The sequence below is a fragment of the Candida albicans genome, chromosome 3 (assembly GCF_000182965.3).
Source record: "Candida albicans SC5314 chromosome 3, complete sequence".
NCBI classification, from domain to species: Eukaryota; Fungi; Ascomycota; class Pichiomycetes; order Serinales; family Debaryomycetaceae; genus Candida; species Candida albicans.
In genome coordinates this window covers 15,546-33,069 of record NC_032091.1, presented here as the reverse complement: position 1 = coordinate 33,069, position 17,524 = coordinate 15,546, and the positions used below count along the sequence as shown (strand labels likewise).

Here is a 17,524-nt window from a genome sequence, read left to right as displayed (position 1 = left end):
TTTGGTACTGAAAAAATTTTTTTGACCAACTAGTTGTACATAGTAATACATATTTTGTTTTTAGAGTATACCAAACCATGCTAAGATCAGGTATAATAAAGGCCCAGCCTGCCACGGCTATTATAAGACCGTTATCTAGATGTTTCCACTATACAAATATTAACTTTAACGACAAGCCACCGTCGTCTGACTCACCTTTAAAAGTTTTCTTTGACACATTTAAAACTGAAGTGAAAAAGTCGAACGAATTAAAGGAAAACATAAAGGCATTACAGGATGAGTCAGGGAGAATGGCAGAATCTGAAGCTTTTAAGAGAGCCAAAGAAGCCTATGCCAAGGCACAGTTGGGTAGTACTGCTGCCGGGAAAGTTTTAAAGAAAGGTGCTGAAACTGTTGGGGATGCTGCGTACAAGGCATGGGAGTCTCCTGTTGGTAAAGGTGTGAGAACCGGTGTTAAAGTGACAGCAGATGTTGCCGATAAAGCATTTGAGCCAGTTAGAAAAACTCAAGTTTATAAAGACATGTCTGAAGTTATTGATGATGGGTCGTCTACTGCTTATGGTGGGTTCTTGACGAAGGAACAAAGAGAGGCTTTGAGAATGAAAGAGTTGGAAAGAAAGAAGAAACAGGGATTCCAAGGACCGGTAAGAGAAAACGACGAAGCAGGAGGTGCTTTGGTTGCCACCGAACACAAACCTACTGGTCCAACTATGGGAGAAAAATGGGAAAACTTCAAGTTGAAATCCCCAATAGGCCGTGGTGTGGTGTATTTGCAGGAAAGATGGGAGGAATCAGAAAACGGGTTGATTGCATTGATTCGTACTATTGTGGAAAAGGTTACTGGGTTCTTTTCCGAGACCGAGCAAGCTAAAGTCGTTAAACAATTGAAATTGATGGACCCATCATTCCGTCTTACGGATTTCCAAAGAACATTAACCAACTACATTGTTCCTGAAGTTGTTGATGCTTATATCAAGAATGATGCCAAAGTATTAAAAGAGTGGCTTAGTGAAGCGCCTTATAATGTGTGGGAGGCCAATAACAAACAATTTATCCAACAGGGTCTTTTCTCTGATAGCAGAGTGTTGGATATCAGGGGGGTTGAAATTGTCACTTGTAAAAGCTTGCAACCAAACGATGTTCCAGTTATTGTTGTTAGTTGCAGAGCCCAAGAGATTCATCTTTATAGAAAAGCCAAAACCGGTGAAATTGCTGCCGGTACTGAAGACCACATTCAATTGAGTACCTACGCCATGGTGTTGACTAGAATACCTGAAGAATTTGACAATAAGGTCACTGATGGGTGGAAGATAGTTGAATTTGCCCGTGGTGGTTCAAGACCATTCCATTAAATAGCTTGTATATATTAATAAAGGGGACACCTTTTTTTTTTGAAGGCACGACTTTTTCAAACTTTTGAACAACAACACCAAAAAAAAAAAAATCTCAACAAAATCAAGAACAACTCCAAAACTCTTTCAACCTTGCCACGTCATGTCTGATACCATAGCAACAAAAGAAGAAGCGTCTAAAATCTTTGATAGATTGAAGAAAGATCCAGCCAACCAAGTGTGTTTTGATTGTTCAAACAAGAACCCAACCTGGACATCTATTCCATTTGGGATTTTCTTGTGTTTGCAGTGTTCGGCAGTACATAGAAACTTGGGTGTCCATATTTCGTTTGTCAAATCGTCTAATTTGGACTCCTGGCAACGTATTCAATTGAGAAATTTCAAGTTTGGCGGAAACCAGCAAGCTAAAGACTTTTTCCTCAAGAATGGTGGATCGCAATTTGTTAATAACAAGAACGGAGTCGATGCAACAGCCAAATACACGTCACCTTGTGCCAACAAGTACAAGGAGAAATTAAAACAAAAGGCCGCACAAGATGCCGCCAAGCACCCAGATATTGTCACATTGGACGACGTTACTGATGTTATGTCATTGAGCGACTCTCCTAGCGAATCCACTGATGATTTCTTTTCCAACTGGAACAAGCCAGTCAACAACTCCAATACTGCGTCGCCATTATCTTCAAGAGCTGCTACACCAAATGCTTCTACAGACGACTTGACAAAGAAGAAACCTGTTGTGCGTACCACTACGACTTCAGCTAGATTGAAGAGCAACAATACTGCAGTCAAGAAATCGATATTGTCAGGTAAAGGCAACGGACCAAGAACTTCACGTTTGGCAGCTAAAAGAATTAATAAGACTGAGGACGATATTGATTTTGATGAAATCGAAAAGAAGGCCAAACAAGAAGCTGAAGAAGCAAAGAAGTTGGGGTACAAGCCAACAGAGACGGTTGAGCCAACTGTGAAGAAGCAACCTACTAGCACCTCATTGTCGTTGAAAAAGGAAAATGAAGAAGTAAAGTTGACACCTGCACCAATCCAAGAAACAACCCAGCAATTTCAAAAATTAGGGTTTGGTATGACACAGGGTGATAACATTGTGGGCAGTTCTACAAAGAAGTACAAGGAAGTCAAGTATACTGGTGAAGTTTCCAACAAGTATGGAACACAAAAGGGTATTTCATCAGACGAGTTTTTCGGTAGGGGACCTAGATTTGACGAACAAGCAAAGACAGAAGCTAGAACTAAACTACAAGCGTTTAATGGTGCACAGTCCATTTCCTCGTCTTCGTATTTCGGTGAAGAAGAAGGTGGTGCTCGTGGTGGTCGATCGAATAGTGGGGCAGGTGGGTTAGGTGACTTGGAAGCAAGTGCAAGAGAATTTGCGTCCAAGTTTTCTGGAAATGCCAACCAAGACTTGGAGGTGTTGAAAGATGCTTTAGAGGATGGTGCCACCAAGTTAGGTTCATACTTGAGAGATTTCTTAAGATAAAGGGTTGTATATATATGTATATACTAATAAACACAATACAAGAATTAAACTACTCGATATGGTCGACTTCGGTTTTATCGTTCCACTCGGGGTTGGTAACGGCCATTCTTTGGTGGTGGTACAATGGTGGCATTGGAGGAATGTTACGGCGCAAGATAACTCTTTGGAACCCGTTTAAGAGCTCTTTGGTACGGTATACTGCATGCTCGTACATTGGCACGGCAAACACATCGTCCAACTCTTCTAATGTCAATCCTTTAGTTTCGGGCAAGAACCATAACACCAAGAAGAACCCAATGACGTTCCATGCTGCGTACCAGCCAAAAGCCCCGGTTGGAGTAAATGCATTTTGCAATCGTGGCCATGTGAACGCCAATATAAAGTTAAAGAACCAACAAGTTGCTGTTGCCCAACTCATACCCAAATCACGAATGTATAATGGGAATGCTTCAGCAGAGTATGTGAATGGGACTGGCCCTTCTGAACTTGAGTATATTGCTGAAAAGATGTAGATGCCGGTTGTGACCATAGCCAATTGACCCTGTCTGTCGTGGATCAAGAACCCGAACCCCGCAATCAATAGGAAAACCCCCATTAGCGGGAAAGAAAAAAGTAACAAATTACGACGACCAAACTTGTCGATTGTCAAAAATGCCGGGATGGCAAAGACAAAATTAATCATACCGAACCCCCACGATGCAAGCAAGGCACTGATCTCACTGTATCTTGCCTTGATAAAGATTGAGGAGGCATAATAAGCAATAACGTTGATACCACAGAACTGTTGCATAAACATAACGATCCACGACCCAATAGCCCCGTTTCTATTTCTTCTGATGGTGAACATTTGGATTAATCTTTTCCAGGTGGGTATGTCATAAGTACCTTCTTCTTTTAGCAAGACATACTGATAGAAACAATCACGAGCAGCAGCAATCTCTTCAAAACGCAAGGCTTTTAGGGATTCAAATGCTTCTTTGTGTCTTTCTTTACCCATTAACCAACGAGGTGATTCTGGCACAAAGGGGATTTGGAATAGGACAATGATGGGTGGGATACAGGCGGATCCAAGCATTAATCTCCAGTTCAACCCCGTACCAAAACTCTTGTGGGGCACATAGTAGAATGCCAATGCTGAAACAAACCCAAACATGATACCCACGGCAGTGAAAAATTGCCACAACATGACCAAGGCACCTCTAACGTGTTTTGGTGTACATTCAGCGGCATAAGCAGGAACAGTAGCGGATTTGACCCCAATTCCGAATCCAAGGAAGAATCTGGCAATAAACAAATGCCACCAGTTGTTGACAAACCCTTGCCAAATACAAGTGACGGCCGAAATCAAGCAGGTCCAGAAAATTGTCCATTTTCTACCCAAATGTCTATTCCAGTAATCGGATGTCCAGCATGCAATGACCGAGCAGCACAAGTATGGTGCTGAGTTGACCAACCCTTCGATTAAATCGGCGTTTTTCATTTCTGTGACACCAAACGCTTTTGGGTAAAACAAGGTAGCACCAGAAATAGTACTTTCATCCATACCTTGGGTGGCAGCAGCAATAGCACCAACAGCAATAACTTCAATCAATTTTCTCGGGATGTGCCATTTCTTGGTTGCTTCGAGATACAACCCTTGTTTTTCTTCGTCGGTAAGAAAGGGCATGGAATTGAAGGCGCTAGGTGCTCTAGCAAGGGCAGCAGCTCTTCCAAACAAATCTGGGTCCAAGTCGTACTTGTGGGCGTAGTTACGGCCCATTTGCATTACTTGCTCTTCAGTGTACTGAGCTAAAATATTACCATGTTCGCCTCCTTCTCTTTCAGCAGTAGAGTTTACCGATTCCAACTCCGAGGCTTCTTTGTTGTGAGGAACACTGGATGAGGAACTTGAGTTTTCAAACAAGTCCTCGTTTCTAGTAGGTTTTTCAGGATTTGTAGACATTGTTGATGGGGGGATGTACAGAACAGCAAAGTTTTGGGGAATTTGTGCCCCTTTTATAATGCAAGGCTAGATAATGGGGTGGGGGAACCACGAAATAGTGATCACAAGTTTATTGTTTAATTAAAGATGTTGTGCTTATATTGGTGTGCATATAGTTTGCGACTAATTAGTTTATGCAGATTGCTATGAGGATGTGCCCAAGGTTGTGTTGATACAAATGTTAAGGCATACGTTCAACCAAGGTGTTCGATGGTGTGTTAAATGCTGTGTTCGATGGTGTGTCTTGTGGTACCCATGCAATGCGTTTGGTGGAAGACAATAATTAGTTTCCAGTTGTGTTCCTCCGGAACAATAAAACAAGGTTTCATGTCAAATATTTTTTGAAAGGTTTGGCGGAAACTTGCTATTTGACGCGACAAAAAAAAAAATTTTTTTTGGAAGTGGGGTACGACAATCAAAAAAAGGGATGAATTGTATAGTAAATTGTTATCTATTTTTGTCGTAGATGTGGCATTGTTTCACCGAGAAGTCATTCGATACAAACGGGATTAGCAATTATATCGTAAACCCTAAATTCCGTGGTTATTGTCCAATGACGTAGTACCCCAGAAATATTAAGCCACTCTGAGTTTACACAATATCGTCGAGTTCTGTTCTTCCGGGATTGCTAATCAAGTTTTGTGTATTTCCTCGGGAAAAAAGATTATCCAATAAGTATGGTATTCCGATATTGGAAAGGCTGATAATCAGAATGCCTCGTAATGCTCTGGTGTAGACGTACAAGTGAAAAACTATGTGAAATAATCGAATAGTGTAGAACATATAGTTGACACATTAAGATCTGGTATATTTGTAGACGTTATCAAATTTGCACTACAAAAAATATTCTATTTTATGTATATTTTTTAACGAATCATCTGTTTGTAATAGCTTTAAGTACACCGTTCTTATTAGCGTTCTCCTACAAGTTCCTAGGAGCCTCTTCAAAACTATAATAAAAGTGTAAACTCAGACACAGGTAGTAATCTGCACTATATTAGTTAGTCGTGAGAAAATACGACTGGTTGCAAGTTTTTGGAAAAAATTTTTACGAAATCTATACAAATTTTTTTTTGCATCACAAGGAATACTGCTCTAGGTTCTCGTTGTATCTGGTCATAGTTGTTTGGGGACCGGTGATGTGGAGATTTTCTTGGTGTTTACGGATAATTTGTATTTGCGGAGTAATCCGCTTATCTATAAAAGTAGAGCTGATTACCAAAAAAAAAAAAAAAAAAGTTTCCCACCACTTTTCCAATAACCATGTCGTCGTTGAATGCTCAGTATTTGGCGTATCTAATCAAGTATCCGTTATTAACAAAGTCGATCACCAGTGGAGTCTTTTCTGGGTTGAACGAGACTGTTGCGTCGGTGTTGACCAACGAGTTTCAGGAAACGAAAATTGCAGGTATCAAGATCAAACATGTGTTTACCCAGAAATTGTTGACAATGATTATTTATGGGAGTTGTATTGCCACTCCAATTAGTCACTACATGTACTTTATCATTAATAATAAGATATTTAAAGGCCCATTGACAAAGTCCGGAAAGATCTTACAGATCTTGACGTCTTTGAGTACGGTCACACCGACCCTTGCTGCGTGTTTTGTATCATGGATTGCGTTGATCAATAATTACAAGTTACCCAAAGGTTCCATCAACCCAATTGCTGAACTCAACAAGATTGTGGCTATAGTGCGTGCTGGGTTAAAGAAAGGGTACTTCGGAGTTTTGAAAAGTTCGTTAGTGACTTCTAGTGTGGCCCTTGTCATTGCACAGAAATTTGTACCGCCAGAACTTTGGGTGGTATTTTTCAATGTGGTATACTTTTTCTTGGGCACTTACCAAAACACGAAGTTGAAAAGATTACAGAAGCAACAACGATTAGCAAAGTAGAAATATAAATTTTTTTTTTTTTTCCGTGAGGAGAGCACCACCCCCACTTTACTCTTTTTCTTTTTCTTCTTCAACGATGTACTCTTTATTGAAACAATCCATTCGTCCAAACCTGTTAGTTGCTCAACAGTTTAGAACCATGATCACTGCTCAGGCTGTACTTTATAGTCAACACGGTGAACCCAAAGATGTGTTGTTTACGCAAAATTTTGAGATCGACGACGAGAACTTAACTCCGAACCAAGTTGTGGTGAAAACGTTGGCGTCACCAGTTAACCCGTCGGATATTAACCAAATCCAAGGTGTTTACCCATCGAAGCCAGAAAAGACTACTGCATTTGGAACATCCGAGCCAGCAGCACCATGTGGGAACGAAGGGTTATTTGAAGTTCTTAAGGTTGGAGACAATGTCAAGGGGCTTGAAGCTGGCGATTGGGTTATTCCCGCCAATGTGAATTTTGGTACTTGGAGAACGCATGCTTTAGGAGAAGAACAAGACTTTATTCAATTGCCCAATCCCACTCAATCCAAAGCCAATGGCAAACCGCAAGGGTTATCGCTCAACCAAGGAGCAACAATTTCCGTCAACCCGATGACCGCGTACCTTATGTTAACCCATTACGTCAAGTTGAGCCCAGGGAAGGATTGGTTTATTCAAAATGGAGGGAACTCGGCTGTGGGTAAGTACGCTTCGCAGATTGGGAAGTTGTTGAATTTCAATTCCATCTCGGTTATTAGAGATAGACCTAATCTTGAAGAGGTTGTCGAAGAGTTGAAAGAATTAGGTGCTACACAGGTGATTACTGAAGAGCAAAACAATTCCAAAGAGTTTGGCCCTACTATCAAAGGCTGGATAAAAGAGTCTGGTGGTGAAGCCAAATTGGCACTCAATTGTGTTGGTGGGAAAAGTTCTACTGGTATTGCCAGAAAATTGAACAATAACGGGTTGATGTTGACTTATGGTGGGATGTCATTCCAGCCAGTAACCATTCCTACGTCATTACACATTTTCAAGAACTTTACTAGTGCTGGGTTCTGGGTGACTGAGTTGTTGAAACACAATAGGGAATTGAAGTTGAAGACATTGAATCAAATCATTGAATGGTACGAGTCTGGTGAATTAAAAGATGCGAAATCGACCGAGACGAGATTTGATGGTAGCAAGGAATTGCATGAGTTGTATAAAGATGGGGTAGCCAATTCTAAATCGGGTAAACAATTGATCACATACTAGTGGGCCTCGCATCCCGATGAGTGTTTCGGCCAAAACCGAATCGTTACACAAAGAGAAAAAAAAGTTTATCTCAAAAAATATATATATTGTAAAAATTTCGTCGACCTTAGTAGTTTTCTTTCTCTTATCAGGCAACCATGTCACGAGCATTATCATCGACTAGAGTGTTGGTTAATGACACACTTTTACCAGCCACCATCATTTTTTCGGTAGAGTCAGGCACGATTTTAGAGATTGTTGATAGGGTTTTACCGCCCAATGATCCGATTTTGGCACGCTATAATGTTTTTCCTATAGACTATAGAAATGTTACGCCAGCAGTGATTATGCCTGGGCTAGTTGATGCACATGTCCACTTGAACGAGCCCGGTAGAACTGAATGGGAAGGGTTTGAAACTGGGACCAAAGCTGCTGCATCGGGAGGTGTCACTACTGTGATTGATATGCCGTTGAATGCCATTCCTCCTACCACTACTGTTGCCAACTTTAACTTGAAAATTAATGCCGCCAAGGGCCAGACGTGGGTTGATGTGGGGTTTTGGGGCGGGTTGATCCCTGATAATTTGTACGATTTGAAACCGTTGATTCGAATGGGTGTGCGTGGGTTTAAAGCATTTTTGATCGAGTCTGGGGTCGATGAGTTTCCTGCTATTACGCCAGCCCATATTTTGGCGGCCATGAAGGAGGTTAAAGACGAAAAGACGATGTTGATGTTCCATGCTGAAATGCAGCCGCGGGAAAAAGAGGAGTTTAGCGACTCGGCAGATACGTTAACGGCCGAGATTGACGACTTTGATTTGGGAATGTCGGCCAGCTTTATTGATAGGGCACCCACACCAGTAGTCAGGTTATTGAGCAACGACCCAGGGGACCACCATCACGAACATGAGAATTGTCGGTTACCACACAACCATGCTGGGTCTATCAACCCGTCGGTCTTGTCAGATAAACAAGCCAAGGCGTTGGCACACACGCCGATCTTGGCAGGGGCCGAGCCTACTTTTGGTAAGAATGCCAGGAAAGTCAACACGCACCATCTGCGCTCATATAGCTACACCGAAGAAGACACCAAAGTCAACACCCCGTTATTGTTGGCGCAACAGGAGAACGCCGAGTTGGCCAATATCGACCCCACTGCGTATGCAACGTTTTTGGCATCGAGACCCGATAATTTTGAAACCACTGCTATTGCTGAGATTATAAACTGCTCGACACTATTGCCAACGGTGCCACTCCATATTGTGCACTTGGCGACCCACGAAGCTGTGCCATTGTTGCGTGCTGCCAAAGCCAAGGGGTTGCCGGTAACTGCTGAAACTTGTTTCCATTACTTGTCGTTGTGTGCTGAAAGAATTGGGAGCTGTTCGACGCATTTCAAGTGTTGTCCACCGATTAGAACTGACGATAATCGTAAATTGTTGTGGAAAGCACTTCGAAACGATGTGATAACCACTGTTGTTTCTGACCATTCTCCGTGTACGCCAGATTTGAAAGGTATGGAAAAGGGCGATTTCTTTGAAGCCTGGGGTGGGATTTCGTCTGTTGGGTTTGGATTGCCGATATTGTACACTGAAGGCCTTAAATTGGACCCGCCCATCAGCTTGGCGGAAATTAACAAATGGTGTTCATGGAATACTGCTAAGCAAGTAGGGTTGAGTCATTGTAAGGGCACCATTAGGGTGGGGTACGATGCTGATTTGTTGATTTTCGATACTGACGCCAAGTATGTAGTGGAAAACAAGGAGACGTATTTCAAAAACAAGTTGACGGCGTATGATGGGATGGAGTTTAGGGGGCGGGTATTGGAGACGTTGGTTAGAGGTAATACGGTATTTGCTATGGGAAGAGGGTTTTCGGGACCCAAAGGTAAATTAATTTTAGAGCCGAGATTTGAGTAGTCACACGATAAGTAGCCCACGTGTGTAGTAATGCGGCTCTCACAAAAAAATGTAACAATAAATTTTGTCGAACTGATAAAAACAAGTCTTTTTATCACACATTTTTTTCCTAACCACCATGTCATCTACTAATAAGAGAATTGCGTTACCAGCTAGAGTTGAGCCAAAGGTATTTTTTGCCAATGAAAGAACCTTTCTTTCGTGGTTGAATTTCACGGTCATTTTAGGATCTTTGGGTGTTGGGTTATTGAATTTCGGTGATTATGTGGGAAGAATTTCTGCTGGTTTGTTTACGTTTATTGCGATGTTGACGATGGTTTATGCTTTAGTTACTTATCATTGGAGAGCCAAGGCTATTAGATTGAGAGGGTCAGGACCATATGACGATAGATTTGGACCAACGATGTTGTGTATTTTCTTATTGGTAGCTGTTGTTGTCAACTTTATCTTGAGAATAAGAGCATAGTGTGTAGCCCCCCTCCAAAAAAAAAAATTTTTTTTGTACTTTTCTTTTCACATAGTAATGTCTTCTAATATAATTGCCTTATTTATTGCAGAGTTTGATGTTAGATCGGGGTATAAACTAGTACACCAAGAAGCGAAGATTGCTGGGTTTGATTTTGATGGGTTGGAGTATAAGGTTTTGCCTTCTGGGATACAAGAGTTTGGCACCAGCACGGTTTTGTTCAGCCATTGGTTTCAAGGGAAGGTGTACTATGGATTGAGCAAGTACTACCAGTATATAATTGGCGACGATAGTCGTGATCGAAATAATGTCAAGATGTTTGCGATGGGAGTTTTGTGTGAACCAAAGCCTAGTGTTTGGAAACCCAACGAGTTTATCGACAATGGGTGGGAGTATGCGGATGCAATACACCAGAAACTTGTTTCGTTTGTGCACCTGGGAGAGTATGTTGGACTAAAGGGTATTCCCAAAGTTGTGCCTAATGTGGACAACCACTTGCTTACGAACTTGCCGGAAATGTTTCGATCTTTGGGCCCGTTAGTGTTTGTGTTGTATAAACAAAGTTTGTTGAGGAAGAGGATCTTGATATTTAACCAGCACCACAAATCGTACGACGACCAGGATATTTTGCCGAGTGGTGTTGACAATTTGTATAACATTTCGTCGTTTTGTTACTTGATATCGTTGTTATCGGTTGTGCCGCAGGAGATTGATTTTGTCGAGACACCAACGTACTCGCAGCCGGTGTACCAGATTGGGTTGACTGATATGGGCGGGGAGTTGCTAAAGTGTCGAGGTTATATTGGCAGTACCAACGACGATATTCTTAAAGATAATGCGGTGTATGATATCGGGGTTATAATTGATGAACACGCCAAAGTATTTGATTATGCGCAGCAACCACTCCGTGCTACAAATAAGGATTACCAGAAGTTTGGGTTGATATACCTGGAGTTGCCAAGAACTAGAGATGGGTTTACAAACAGCAGTGGTATTTCTGCAGACGATTTGTCGTCTATAAGAAGTGACGTGTCAAAAGATTTTAGTGGGAGTGTGGTGGGAGACACGCCTTCATGGTGGAAGACCGATGCTACGGAGCCGGTTTCGTGGACGGAGTCTATTTGGTCGGCGTTTTCGTGGTTTGCCACTGCTGGTCAGTATGGGGATGTGCCGCCACCACCGCGTGTCCCGGATAAGGTGGATTTGGTGGATTTGGTTAATATTGTTGGATATTTCCATAAATTGACAAAGAAATGGTTCTACATGATCAATGAGGCGGTGTTGGAAGTGTGGGACGATCAGGCGAGTACTGACGACCAGCCGTTGACTAGACGTATTTGTTTAGAGTTGACGTACCAGGACGTTGTTGAGATGGAGCTTGATCCGTACTCGAACGCGGATTTAGAGTTTCTCAAACAGTTTGTGTTGTTGTACTGGGAAGTTGTAGATAGTGTGGAAATAGGTATGGGATTAAATAGTATATGTTGTTAAAATATATGCGAACAAAAAAGAAAAACAAAAAAAAAAATTGAAGTGACAACAAAAATTTCTTTCTACCAACACCAATGAAGGGCCAGTCGAAGAACGGACACCGCCGTTCAAACTCACGTTTTGCCAATGACGATAAGCGGTTAGTGTACTTGACGAGCAAAGCTATGGGGAAAAAGTGTATTGCCACCATCACCGACGGATCGCGTTATCAAGGGTTGTTGGTTGGGTCGGATCTTTCGCCGTTGTCGGTGGTTTTGTTAAAGCCACAGCTTGTGGGAAGTAGTTTGCTTAATGAGAAGAACAATCTCGATAAGTTGCCGGAGAACTTGATTATTCAGGCCAAGGATTTGATTGATTTGGAAGTTGATGTGGATTTGAGTGAGCCCGTGAAGCCGCCACACGAGTTTAAGACCGATGCGGATATTTCTGGAAAGATGCAGATTAAGGAACGTGAACTTGAGAGATGGGTTCCTGACGACGAAGTTGAGTTGACGTTGGAGGACGACGGAAGTGAATGGGACCAGTTTAAAGTCAACCAAGAAAAGTTTGGTGTTGAGTCTAGTTATGATGAGCATTTGTATACCACTCGAATCGATACGTCAGCGCCCGACTACCACGAACGTGTTGCCAAGGCCGAGAGAATTGCCAAGGAGATTGAACAGCAAGCCACTACTGATCGACACATTTTGGAGGAAAGAGGGGTGGTTGTGGATGATAGTGGGGTAGATGAGGAGGACAAGTATTCTGGGGTTGATAGGAGAGGCGACGAGTTGATGGCAGCGTTAAGGAATGCCAGTATTTCGAAACCAGCACAACAGGGTACGACCACGCACCACCACCATGATCCGGCGATTGTATCTAGTTCGAAACAGGCGAAACCCGAGTCTATACCACCGAAACCGCCGGTGCCAAATGAATCGTTTAGGTTGAATGCGCAGAGTGAGATCAACTCGTTGCGTGAGTTTAGTGCCAACTTCAAGATCCCGCATAAGATGCCACAGGACTTGTTACCAATTTTGGCCAAAGATAAGATGAAGCAGGACGAGATTTTAAAGAAACAACAAGACCACACCAAGAAAGAGCCGAAGACGTACAAGTTGAACCCGAAAGCTGCAGTGTTTACGCCATCGTCGAAACACGCCACCATATCGTCGCCCAAGAAGTCGCCCCGACCATATTCGAATGGGAATGTCAAGAAGCACTATCAGATATCGGCAGCAGACTTTTTTGGGGTGAACAAAGTGCCAACCAAAGATGGACAGACCACCAAAATTAAGGAGTTTAAGTGTGGGTTTAATATGTTTGTCACGACCAGAAGAAAGCACAAGGAGTACGAAAAGTCGTTCCAGACCCCGCCTACATGGGAATCTACCGTTGATGTTGCTCACGATAAGTTGTTTACGGCGCGGCCAATAGTTGCTCCGGTGGCCCCGCCTATATATGCGAACAAGTTCCCGATGTCGCCACAGGCGGCGGCCATGATGCAGCAGCAGCAGCAACAGCAGTTTGCGATGATGTTTCCGCCACAGATGCCGGTATTTTATGGCGACCCTACGTTTTATCCGCCGCAAGGGTTTGTGCCACCACCCCAGTTTGGTAACCCGATGATGATGGGCAACCCGTATGGTAGAAGGTACACGAAAAAACATTAGTATATAGGAAGAGAAAAAAAAAAAAAAATGAACAACAAAAAAAGAATCTCGTTTACTCTCTCCACGTCATGAGCGATTCAACGTTATCTAAGATCAGTGAATTGATCAAATTGGAAGATGATTTGGCCAAGATAGGCAGTATTAGACAGCAATTTCTTAAGGAGAAGTCGTCTGTTGATGTGAAGTTGTCGTCGACGACGCAGGTGCAGATTGATTCGATTATGAAGAATTTAGCGAATTTACACAACACCATGGAGAGACTCGATTCAATAAAGGGGAGTATTGGGGAGGTGCAGCAAGTGCATGATAGTACGATTGGGGAGGTGAGGGAGTACGATACGATCAAGAAGATGACTATGGTGAACCAGTTTTTACACCAAGTGGGGAGTTTGTATGAGGATATTTCTGGGTTCAAGAGATTTGTTGAGGCATTGAACGAGGAGATCCAAAGGGAGTTGCAGGGGTTGCAGAATGACTTGAAGTACCCGTTACCGAACTTTGTTAGGATCCACCATGCATATACTCAGGCAAGGAATTTTGTTGACTATTTGGAGGTGTACTCGACGAGGTTGTCGGACGATTTACAGTCGATTGTGTATAAGGTTGTTTCGCCAATCAAGACTACGATCAAGTTGTTTGATGAGTTGCTCAATGAAGGGATCCAGAGTTTGACTGAGGTGACCAAGGAAGGCAATTTCGAGTGTTTTTTCAATATTTTGGGAGTGGTCACATGGGAGGAGAATGAGGATTTGAAGGTGTCGTTGCTCAAGAGTTTGGATATGGTTTCGGCGGACCCCAAGACGGTGAACTACAAGACGTTTCGTGGCCGGAGCAGAAACTATAAGAAGTTTTTCTTTGACAAGTTGCGGACCCATCTATATGAGATATTTGATCTGTGTGTGGAGTACTATGGGAACGACAAGATACTTGTGTATGACGGGTTGTACTGGTTAGAGGATGAGATGCGGTTTGTGTATACCACGTTGGACAAGCTATTTCCTGCGAATTGGGGTGTGAGTGCGTTTATCCAGGATGTGTATTATAACCGGTTGCACGATTTTACCATGGACCTTATTAATACCGACCCGCCAGCCGAAGACTTGCTCAAGATCTTGCTGTATGACTCGAAATATGGTGCGTTTGTGTCTGAGTTTGGCGTTAAGCAAAAGTCGATAATTGGCGAAGAGCTTAAGAATAGTGTGTTGGACGATTATTTGAATAATATTACGACCAAAATGAAGGAGTGGAATGATAATTTGATTCGACAAGAGACGAAAACATTTACCGAAAGACCGAATGCGCCGGACATTTACCCTATTGAGCTGACGATTGAAGATTTGGATGCTGATAAGAATGAGGTGCAGCTCACGATCGACCTTAATGTGTATGTTATGCCAGATTTCAAGATTGCGTTGACGATGCTTAAAGAGCAGGCTGATGTTGCTGCAGAGTCCAAGTACTCGAGGATTTTGGTGGAGGTAATTGAGAGCTGGTCAGAATGCTATGTCAAGCGTATTGCCAATTTTAGGGAAGTGGTTGAAGACGAGATGGACCGGTACATGTCGGTGTTTAACAATGAAGGGTACTTGATTAAGGAGAGTAAGGCGAAACGGTTGTTCAGGAAGAAGCCGCCGGTGGTTGACATTGACAGTTTGTCGCCAGAAGAGCAGAGCAAGCTCCTGAGGGAGGGGTTGATTGAGTACTTGGCGGCGTTGGCGAACTCGTTGGACATTAGTGATGATATAATGAACGACAAATTTGCCCCGACATACAAAGAGAAGGTGCACACCAACTACCATGCACGGATTGGTAAGGCGTTTGATGTTGCGTCGGAGAGTTCTAACGCGTTGATTTCTGAGATATTGAGTGCAATCACCGACATAATCATGAACGATTTGACGCCGGCGTTGTGCAAGTTGTTTACGAAAAAGTGGTATGAAGATGGACACTCGCAAACGGGCGAGCCGACGCTTGCTAAGCTTGTGGTAGAGACGATTAGCGAGTATATGGGAGAGATGAGACAGTACTGTGTGTACCCGGTCTACCAGTTGTTGTTTGTTATTTTTTTGGATAATTTTATTCCTACGTATATTAGAATTGGCTATGAAAATATCTTGCATGGCGATGGGAAAAAGATTGATCCACAGGCCACCAAAAAGTATAAATCGTTTAGCGAAGGTATTACCAGGGATATTGAAATCTTTTTTAGTGGCCTTGACCCGTTGTTTACCAGGAAAGATGGGGAATACTTTTTTGCGTCGCTTAATGCCATTGAGTTGTTGCTGGTATTGGGGACAGTTGAAGTTAACAATATCAAAGATGTGTGGCAGCACGAGGTGCTACCCAAGTTTTATGATTGTTCGGTAGAGTATATTCGTGGGGTATGTTTGTGTCGTAAGGATATGGATAAGTCGGAGACCAAGCAATTGGTGCTGCAGTTGCAGGAAATTAAGGTTGAGTACCACCAGGCCGTGCAGCCGCCGGACGTGCCAATATTTACGTTGAACGATTTTGAGTTTCAGGATTAGGGCGGGCAAGTCTAGGTTTTTTAGGGAGTTTGATAGTTGTAGGAATGACAAGCTTGCGTTTGGCAACCGGTTTTGTTGATTGTTGTAGATTTTCTCTTGCTTTGGATTCGAGGAGGTCCTTGTTGACGGCCCTGGCTTGGATGGCTTCTAGTTGCTGGTCTAGTTTTTGGTGGTGGTGTTGCTCTTTTAATCGCTGTTCGAGATTTTCCATGCCCAGAGTCTGTTCGTTCCAAAATGGGTTCTTCTTACGCTTGGCCTGGAGGAGGTGATACTTTTGGTCTTCTTCCTCTTCTTTCTGCAATCTTGCAAGTATGTCGTCCTCAGTTTCTGTAGGTTTGGCCTTTTCGTAGTTTCTGACAGCACCTTCTTCGGGGGTGTACCCGGCGTTCTTGGGGTCGGTCTTGAATGTGATGGTGTTGTTGCACCCTGGACAGGTGATGTAAAACCTTATAATCTTTATGTTGAGGTACTTTTCGTTGGTGATTTCTTTTCTTGCATTGAACGAACGACGTGCACCGATATACTCATCGCACTTGAGACACCTCATCGAGTATGGTGCCATCATACGGATCTTGATGGGCTGGTTGGCATTCTTTTTGGGTCTAGGAATCTTTGATGGGTCGTAGTCTGGTGGGTACCACTTGTTGATTGCTTTTCTTTCTGACATTGATGAGAAACATAATTTTTTTTTTTTTGGTGGTCTACATTTTTTTTTTTATTCGTTTTGCTATTGTACATTAAATTGTAATATATAAGCTATACCCCTTAGTCGGCGTTTCTTCTGGCAGCTCTCTTTTGAGCTCTTCTTTGAGTACCAAAGATCTTCTTGTCTCTGTTCTTCTTTTGTTTTCTTTGTTGTCTGGAAGCCTTTTCGACTTTTTCAGCTAAACCGTATCTGACTAATCTGTAAGCTGGTTCGAATCTTTTGGCATCGGCGACGGATTGGTAGATTAAACCAAAACCAGTGGATTTACCACCACCAAATTGGGTTCTGAATCCAAAAACGGAGACGGCGTCCTTTTCGGCCTTGTAGATTTCAGCTAATTTTTCTCTTAACTCATCCTTGGAGACGTTGGCTCTGTTTGGGTGTAAAACATCAATGACGAATTGTCTTCTGGCCAATAATGGGTTGGAAATAACCTTTCTAGTTCTGATGGTAACGGCGTCACTCATTGTTGATTTGGGTTGTGATAGGATAAAGAGGTGTGAAATTTTTGGCAGACAATTTTTTTATTGACTAAGAGTGAGGGTGTGTGAGGAAGTACTGCAGAAAAAAAAAAATTTGTGTGAGTGAGTTGTGAGTAGAAAAAAAGTTAAGGGCTGCACGTGATGGATTAGGGCTATAGCCCTAAGTCACGCACTACTAAAATTTTTCAACCCCATGGAGAAGTTGGACCCTACGACTATAAATTGAAAAAAGAAAATGAAAAATTTCTCTTGAAAACTCTTTCCCTTTTTGGAATTTTTTTGCCTTGGAAACCAATAACAAAAAAAGACCTAGTGGATCTAGAAGCGTTAGTTTTTTTTT

The 17,524-nt window shown here is 42.6% G+C and overlaps 17 protein-coding genes across 17 annotated transcripts; 10 read left to right on the top strand and 7 right to left on the bottom strand. All coding sequences in view use genetic code 12, as the record gives it.

Annotated features, from left to right (window-relative positions):
- Nucleotides 1-77: 77 nt before the first annotated feature.
- On the top strand, nt 78-1,352 carry TIM44 (protein translocase subunit; the record flags this gene model as incomplete). The annotated part of the gene is made up of 1 exon (XM_712723.1): nt 78-1,352. The coding sequence occupies one exon, from the start codon at nt 78-80 to the stop codon at nt 1,350-1,352; it is 1,275 nt and encodes a 424-aa protein (XP_717816.1).
- A 142-nt stretch (nt 1,353-1,494) lies between these two features.
- On the top strand, nt 1,495-2,850 carry GLO3 (ADP-ribosylation factor GTPase-activating protein; the record flags this gene model as incomplete). The annotated part of the gene is made up of 1 exon (XM_712724.1): nt 1,495-2,850. One exon carries the CDS (start codon nt 1,495-1,497, stop codon nt 2,848-2,850), a length of 1,356 nt encoding a protein of 451 aa, XP_717817.1.
- Nucleotides 2,851-2,864: 14 nt separating this feature from the next.
- On the top strand, nt 2,865-3,362 carry CAALFM_C300230CA (uncharacterized protein; the record flags this gene model as incomplete). Its single annotated transcript, XM_712725.1, has 1 exon — nt 2,865-3,362. The coding sequence occupies one exon, from the start codon at nt 2,865-2,867 to the stop codon at nt 3,360-3,362; it is 498 nt and encodes a 165-aa protein (XP_717818.1).
- HGT19 (Hgt19p) lies at nt 2,900-4,792 on the bottom strand (the record flags this gene model as incomplete). Its single annotated transcript, XM_712726.1, has 1 exon — nt 2,900-4,792. The coding sequence occupies one exon, from the start codon at nt 4,790-4,792 to the stop codon at nt 2,900-2,902; it is 1,893 nt and encodes a 630-aa protein (XP_717819.1).
- Nucleotides 4,793-6,094: 1,302 nt separating this feature from the next.
- Nucleotides 6,095-6,727, top strand: CAALFM_C300210CA (uncharacterized protein; the record flags this gene model as incomplete). Its single annotated transcript, XM_712728.1, has 1 exon — nt 6,095-6,727. The coding sequence occupies one exon, from the start codon at nt 6,095-6,097 to the stop codon at nt 6,725-6,727; it is 633 nt and encodes a 210-aa protein (XP_717821.1).
- Nucleotides 6,728-6,866: 139 nt separating this feature from the next.
- On the top strand, nt 6,867-7,961 carry ETR1 (Etr1p; the record flags this gene model as incomplete). Its single annotated transcript, XM_712729.2, has 1 exon — nt 6,867-7,961. The coding sequence occupies one exon, from the start codon at nt 6,867-6,869 to the stop codon at nt 7,959-7,961; it is 1,095 nt and encodes a 364-aa protein (XP_717822.2).
- Nucleotides 7,962-8,098: 137 nt separating this feature from the next.
- On the top strand, nt 8,099-9,859 carry DAL1 (allantoinase; the record flags this gene model as incomplete). The annotated part of the gene is made up of 1 exon (XM_712732.1): nt 8,099-9,859. One exon carries the CDS (start codon nt 8,099-8,101, stop codon nt 9,857-9,859), a length of 1,761 nt encoding a protein of 586 aa, XP_717825.1.
- CAALFM_C300190WA (uncharacterized protein) lies at nt 8,260-8,640 on the bottom strand (the record flags this gene model as incomplete). Its single annotated transcript, XM_712730.1, has 1 exon — nt 8,260-8,640. One exon carries the CDS (start codon nt 8,638-8,640, stop codon nt 8,260-8,262), a length of 381 nt encoding a protein of 126 aa, XP_717823.1.
- A 118-nt stretch (nt 9,860-9,977) lies between the features above and the next one.
- Nucleotides 9,978-10,325, top strand: CAALFM_C300170CA (uncharacterized protein; the record flags this gene model as incomplete). Its single annotated transcript, XM_712733.1, has 1 exon — nt 9,978-10,325. The coding sequence occupies one exon, from the start codon at nt 9,978-9,980 to the stop codon at nt 10,323-10,325; it is 348 nt and encodes a 115-aa protein (XP_717826.1).
- Nucleotides 10,326-10,382: 57 nt separating this feature from the next.
- CAALFM_C300160CA (uncharacterized protein) lies at nt 10,383-11,816 on the top strand (the record flags this gene model as incomplete). The annotated part of the gene is made up of 1 exon (XM_712735.1): nt 10,383-11,816. One exon carries the CDS (start codon nt 10,383-10,385, stop codon nt 11,814-11,816), a length of 1,434 nt encoding a protein of 477 aa, XP_717828.1.
- A 74-nt stretch (nt 11,817-11,890) lies between these two features.
- Nucleotides 11,891-13,468, top strand: CAALFM_C300130CA (uncharacterized protein; the record flags this gene model as incomplete). The annotated part of the gene is made up of 1 exon (XM_712737.1): nt 11,891-13,468. One exon carries the CDS (start codon nt 11,891-11,893, stop codon nt 13,466-13,468), a length of 1,578 nt encoding a protein of 525 aa, XP_717830.1.
- Nucleotides 12,427-12,963, bottom strand: CAALFM_C300150WA (uncharacterized protein; the record flags this gene model as incomplete). Its single annotated transcript, XM_712739.1, has 1 exon — nt 12,427-12,963. One exon carries the CDS (start codon nt 12,961-12,963, stop codon nt 12,427-12,429), a length of 537 nt encoding a protein of 178 aa, XP_717832.1.
- Nucleotides 12,866-13,465, bottom strand: CAALFM_C300140WA (uncharacterized protein; the record flags this gene model as incomplete). Its single annotated transcript, XM_712740.1, has 1 exon — nt 12,866-13,465. The coding sequence occupies one exon, from the start codon at nt 13,463-13,465 to the stop codon at nt 12,866-12,868; it is 600 nt and encodes a 199-aa protein (XP_717833.1).
- Nucleotides 13,469-13,536: 68 nt separating the features above from the next.
- Nucleotides 13,537-15,996, top strand: SEC6 (SNARE-binding exocyst subunit; the record flags this gene model as incomplete). The annotated part of the gene is made up of 1 exon (XM_712741.1): nt 13,537-15,996. The coding sequence occupies one exon, from the start codon at nt 13,537-13,539 to the stop codon at nt 15,994-15,996; it is 2,460 nt and encodes an 819-aa protein (XP_717834.1).
- CAALFM_C300120WA (uncharacterized protein) lies at nt 14,962-15,588 on the bottom strand (the record flags this gene model as incomplete). Its single annotated transcript, XM_712742.1, has 1 exon — nt 14,962-15,588. The coding sequence occupies one exon, from the start codon at nt 15,586-15,588 to the stop codon at nt 14,962-14,964; it is 627 nt and encodes a 208-aa protein (XP_717835.1).
- CAALFM_C300100WA (mRNA splicing protein) lies at nt 15,965-16,663 on the bottom strand (the record flags this gene model as incomplete). The annotated part of the gene is made up of 1 exon (XM_712743.1): nt 15,965-16,663. One exon carries the CDS (start codon nt 16,661-16,663, stop codon nt 15,965-15,967), a length of 699 nt encoding a protein of 232 aa, XP_717836.1.
- Nucleotides 16,664-16,761: 98 nt separating this feature from the next.
- RPS24 (40S ribosomal protein eS24) lies at nt 16,762-17,169 on the bottom strand (the record flags this gene model as incomplete). Its single annotated transcript, XM_712744.1, has 1 exon — nt 16,762-17,169. One exon carries the CDS (start codon nt 17,167-17,169, stop codon nt 16,762-16,764), a length of 408 nt encoding a protein of 135 aa, XP_717837.1.
- Nucleotides 17,170-17,524: the final 355 nt, after the last annotated feature.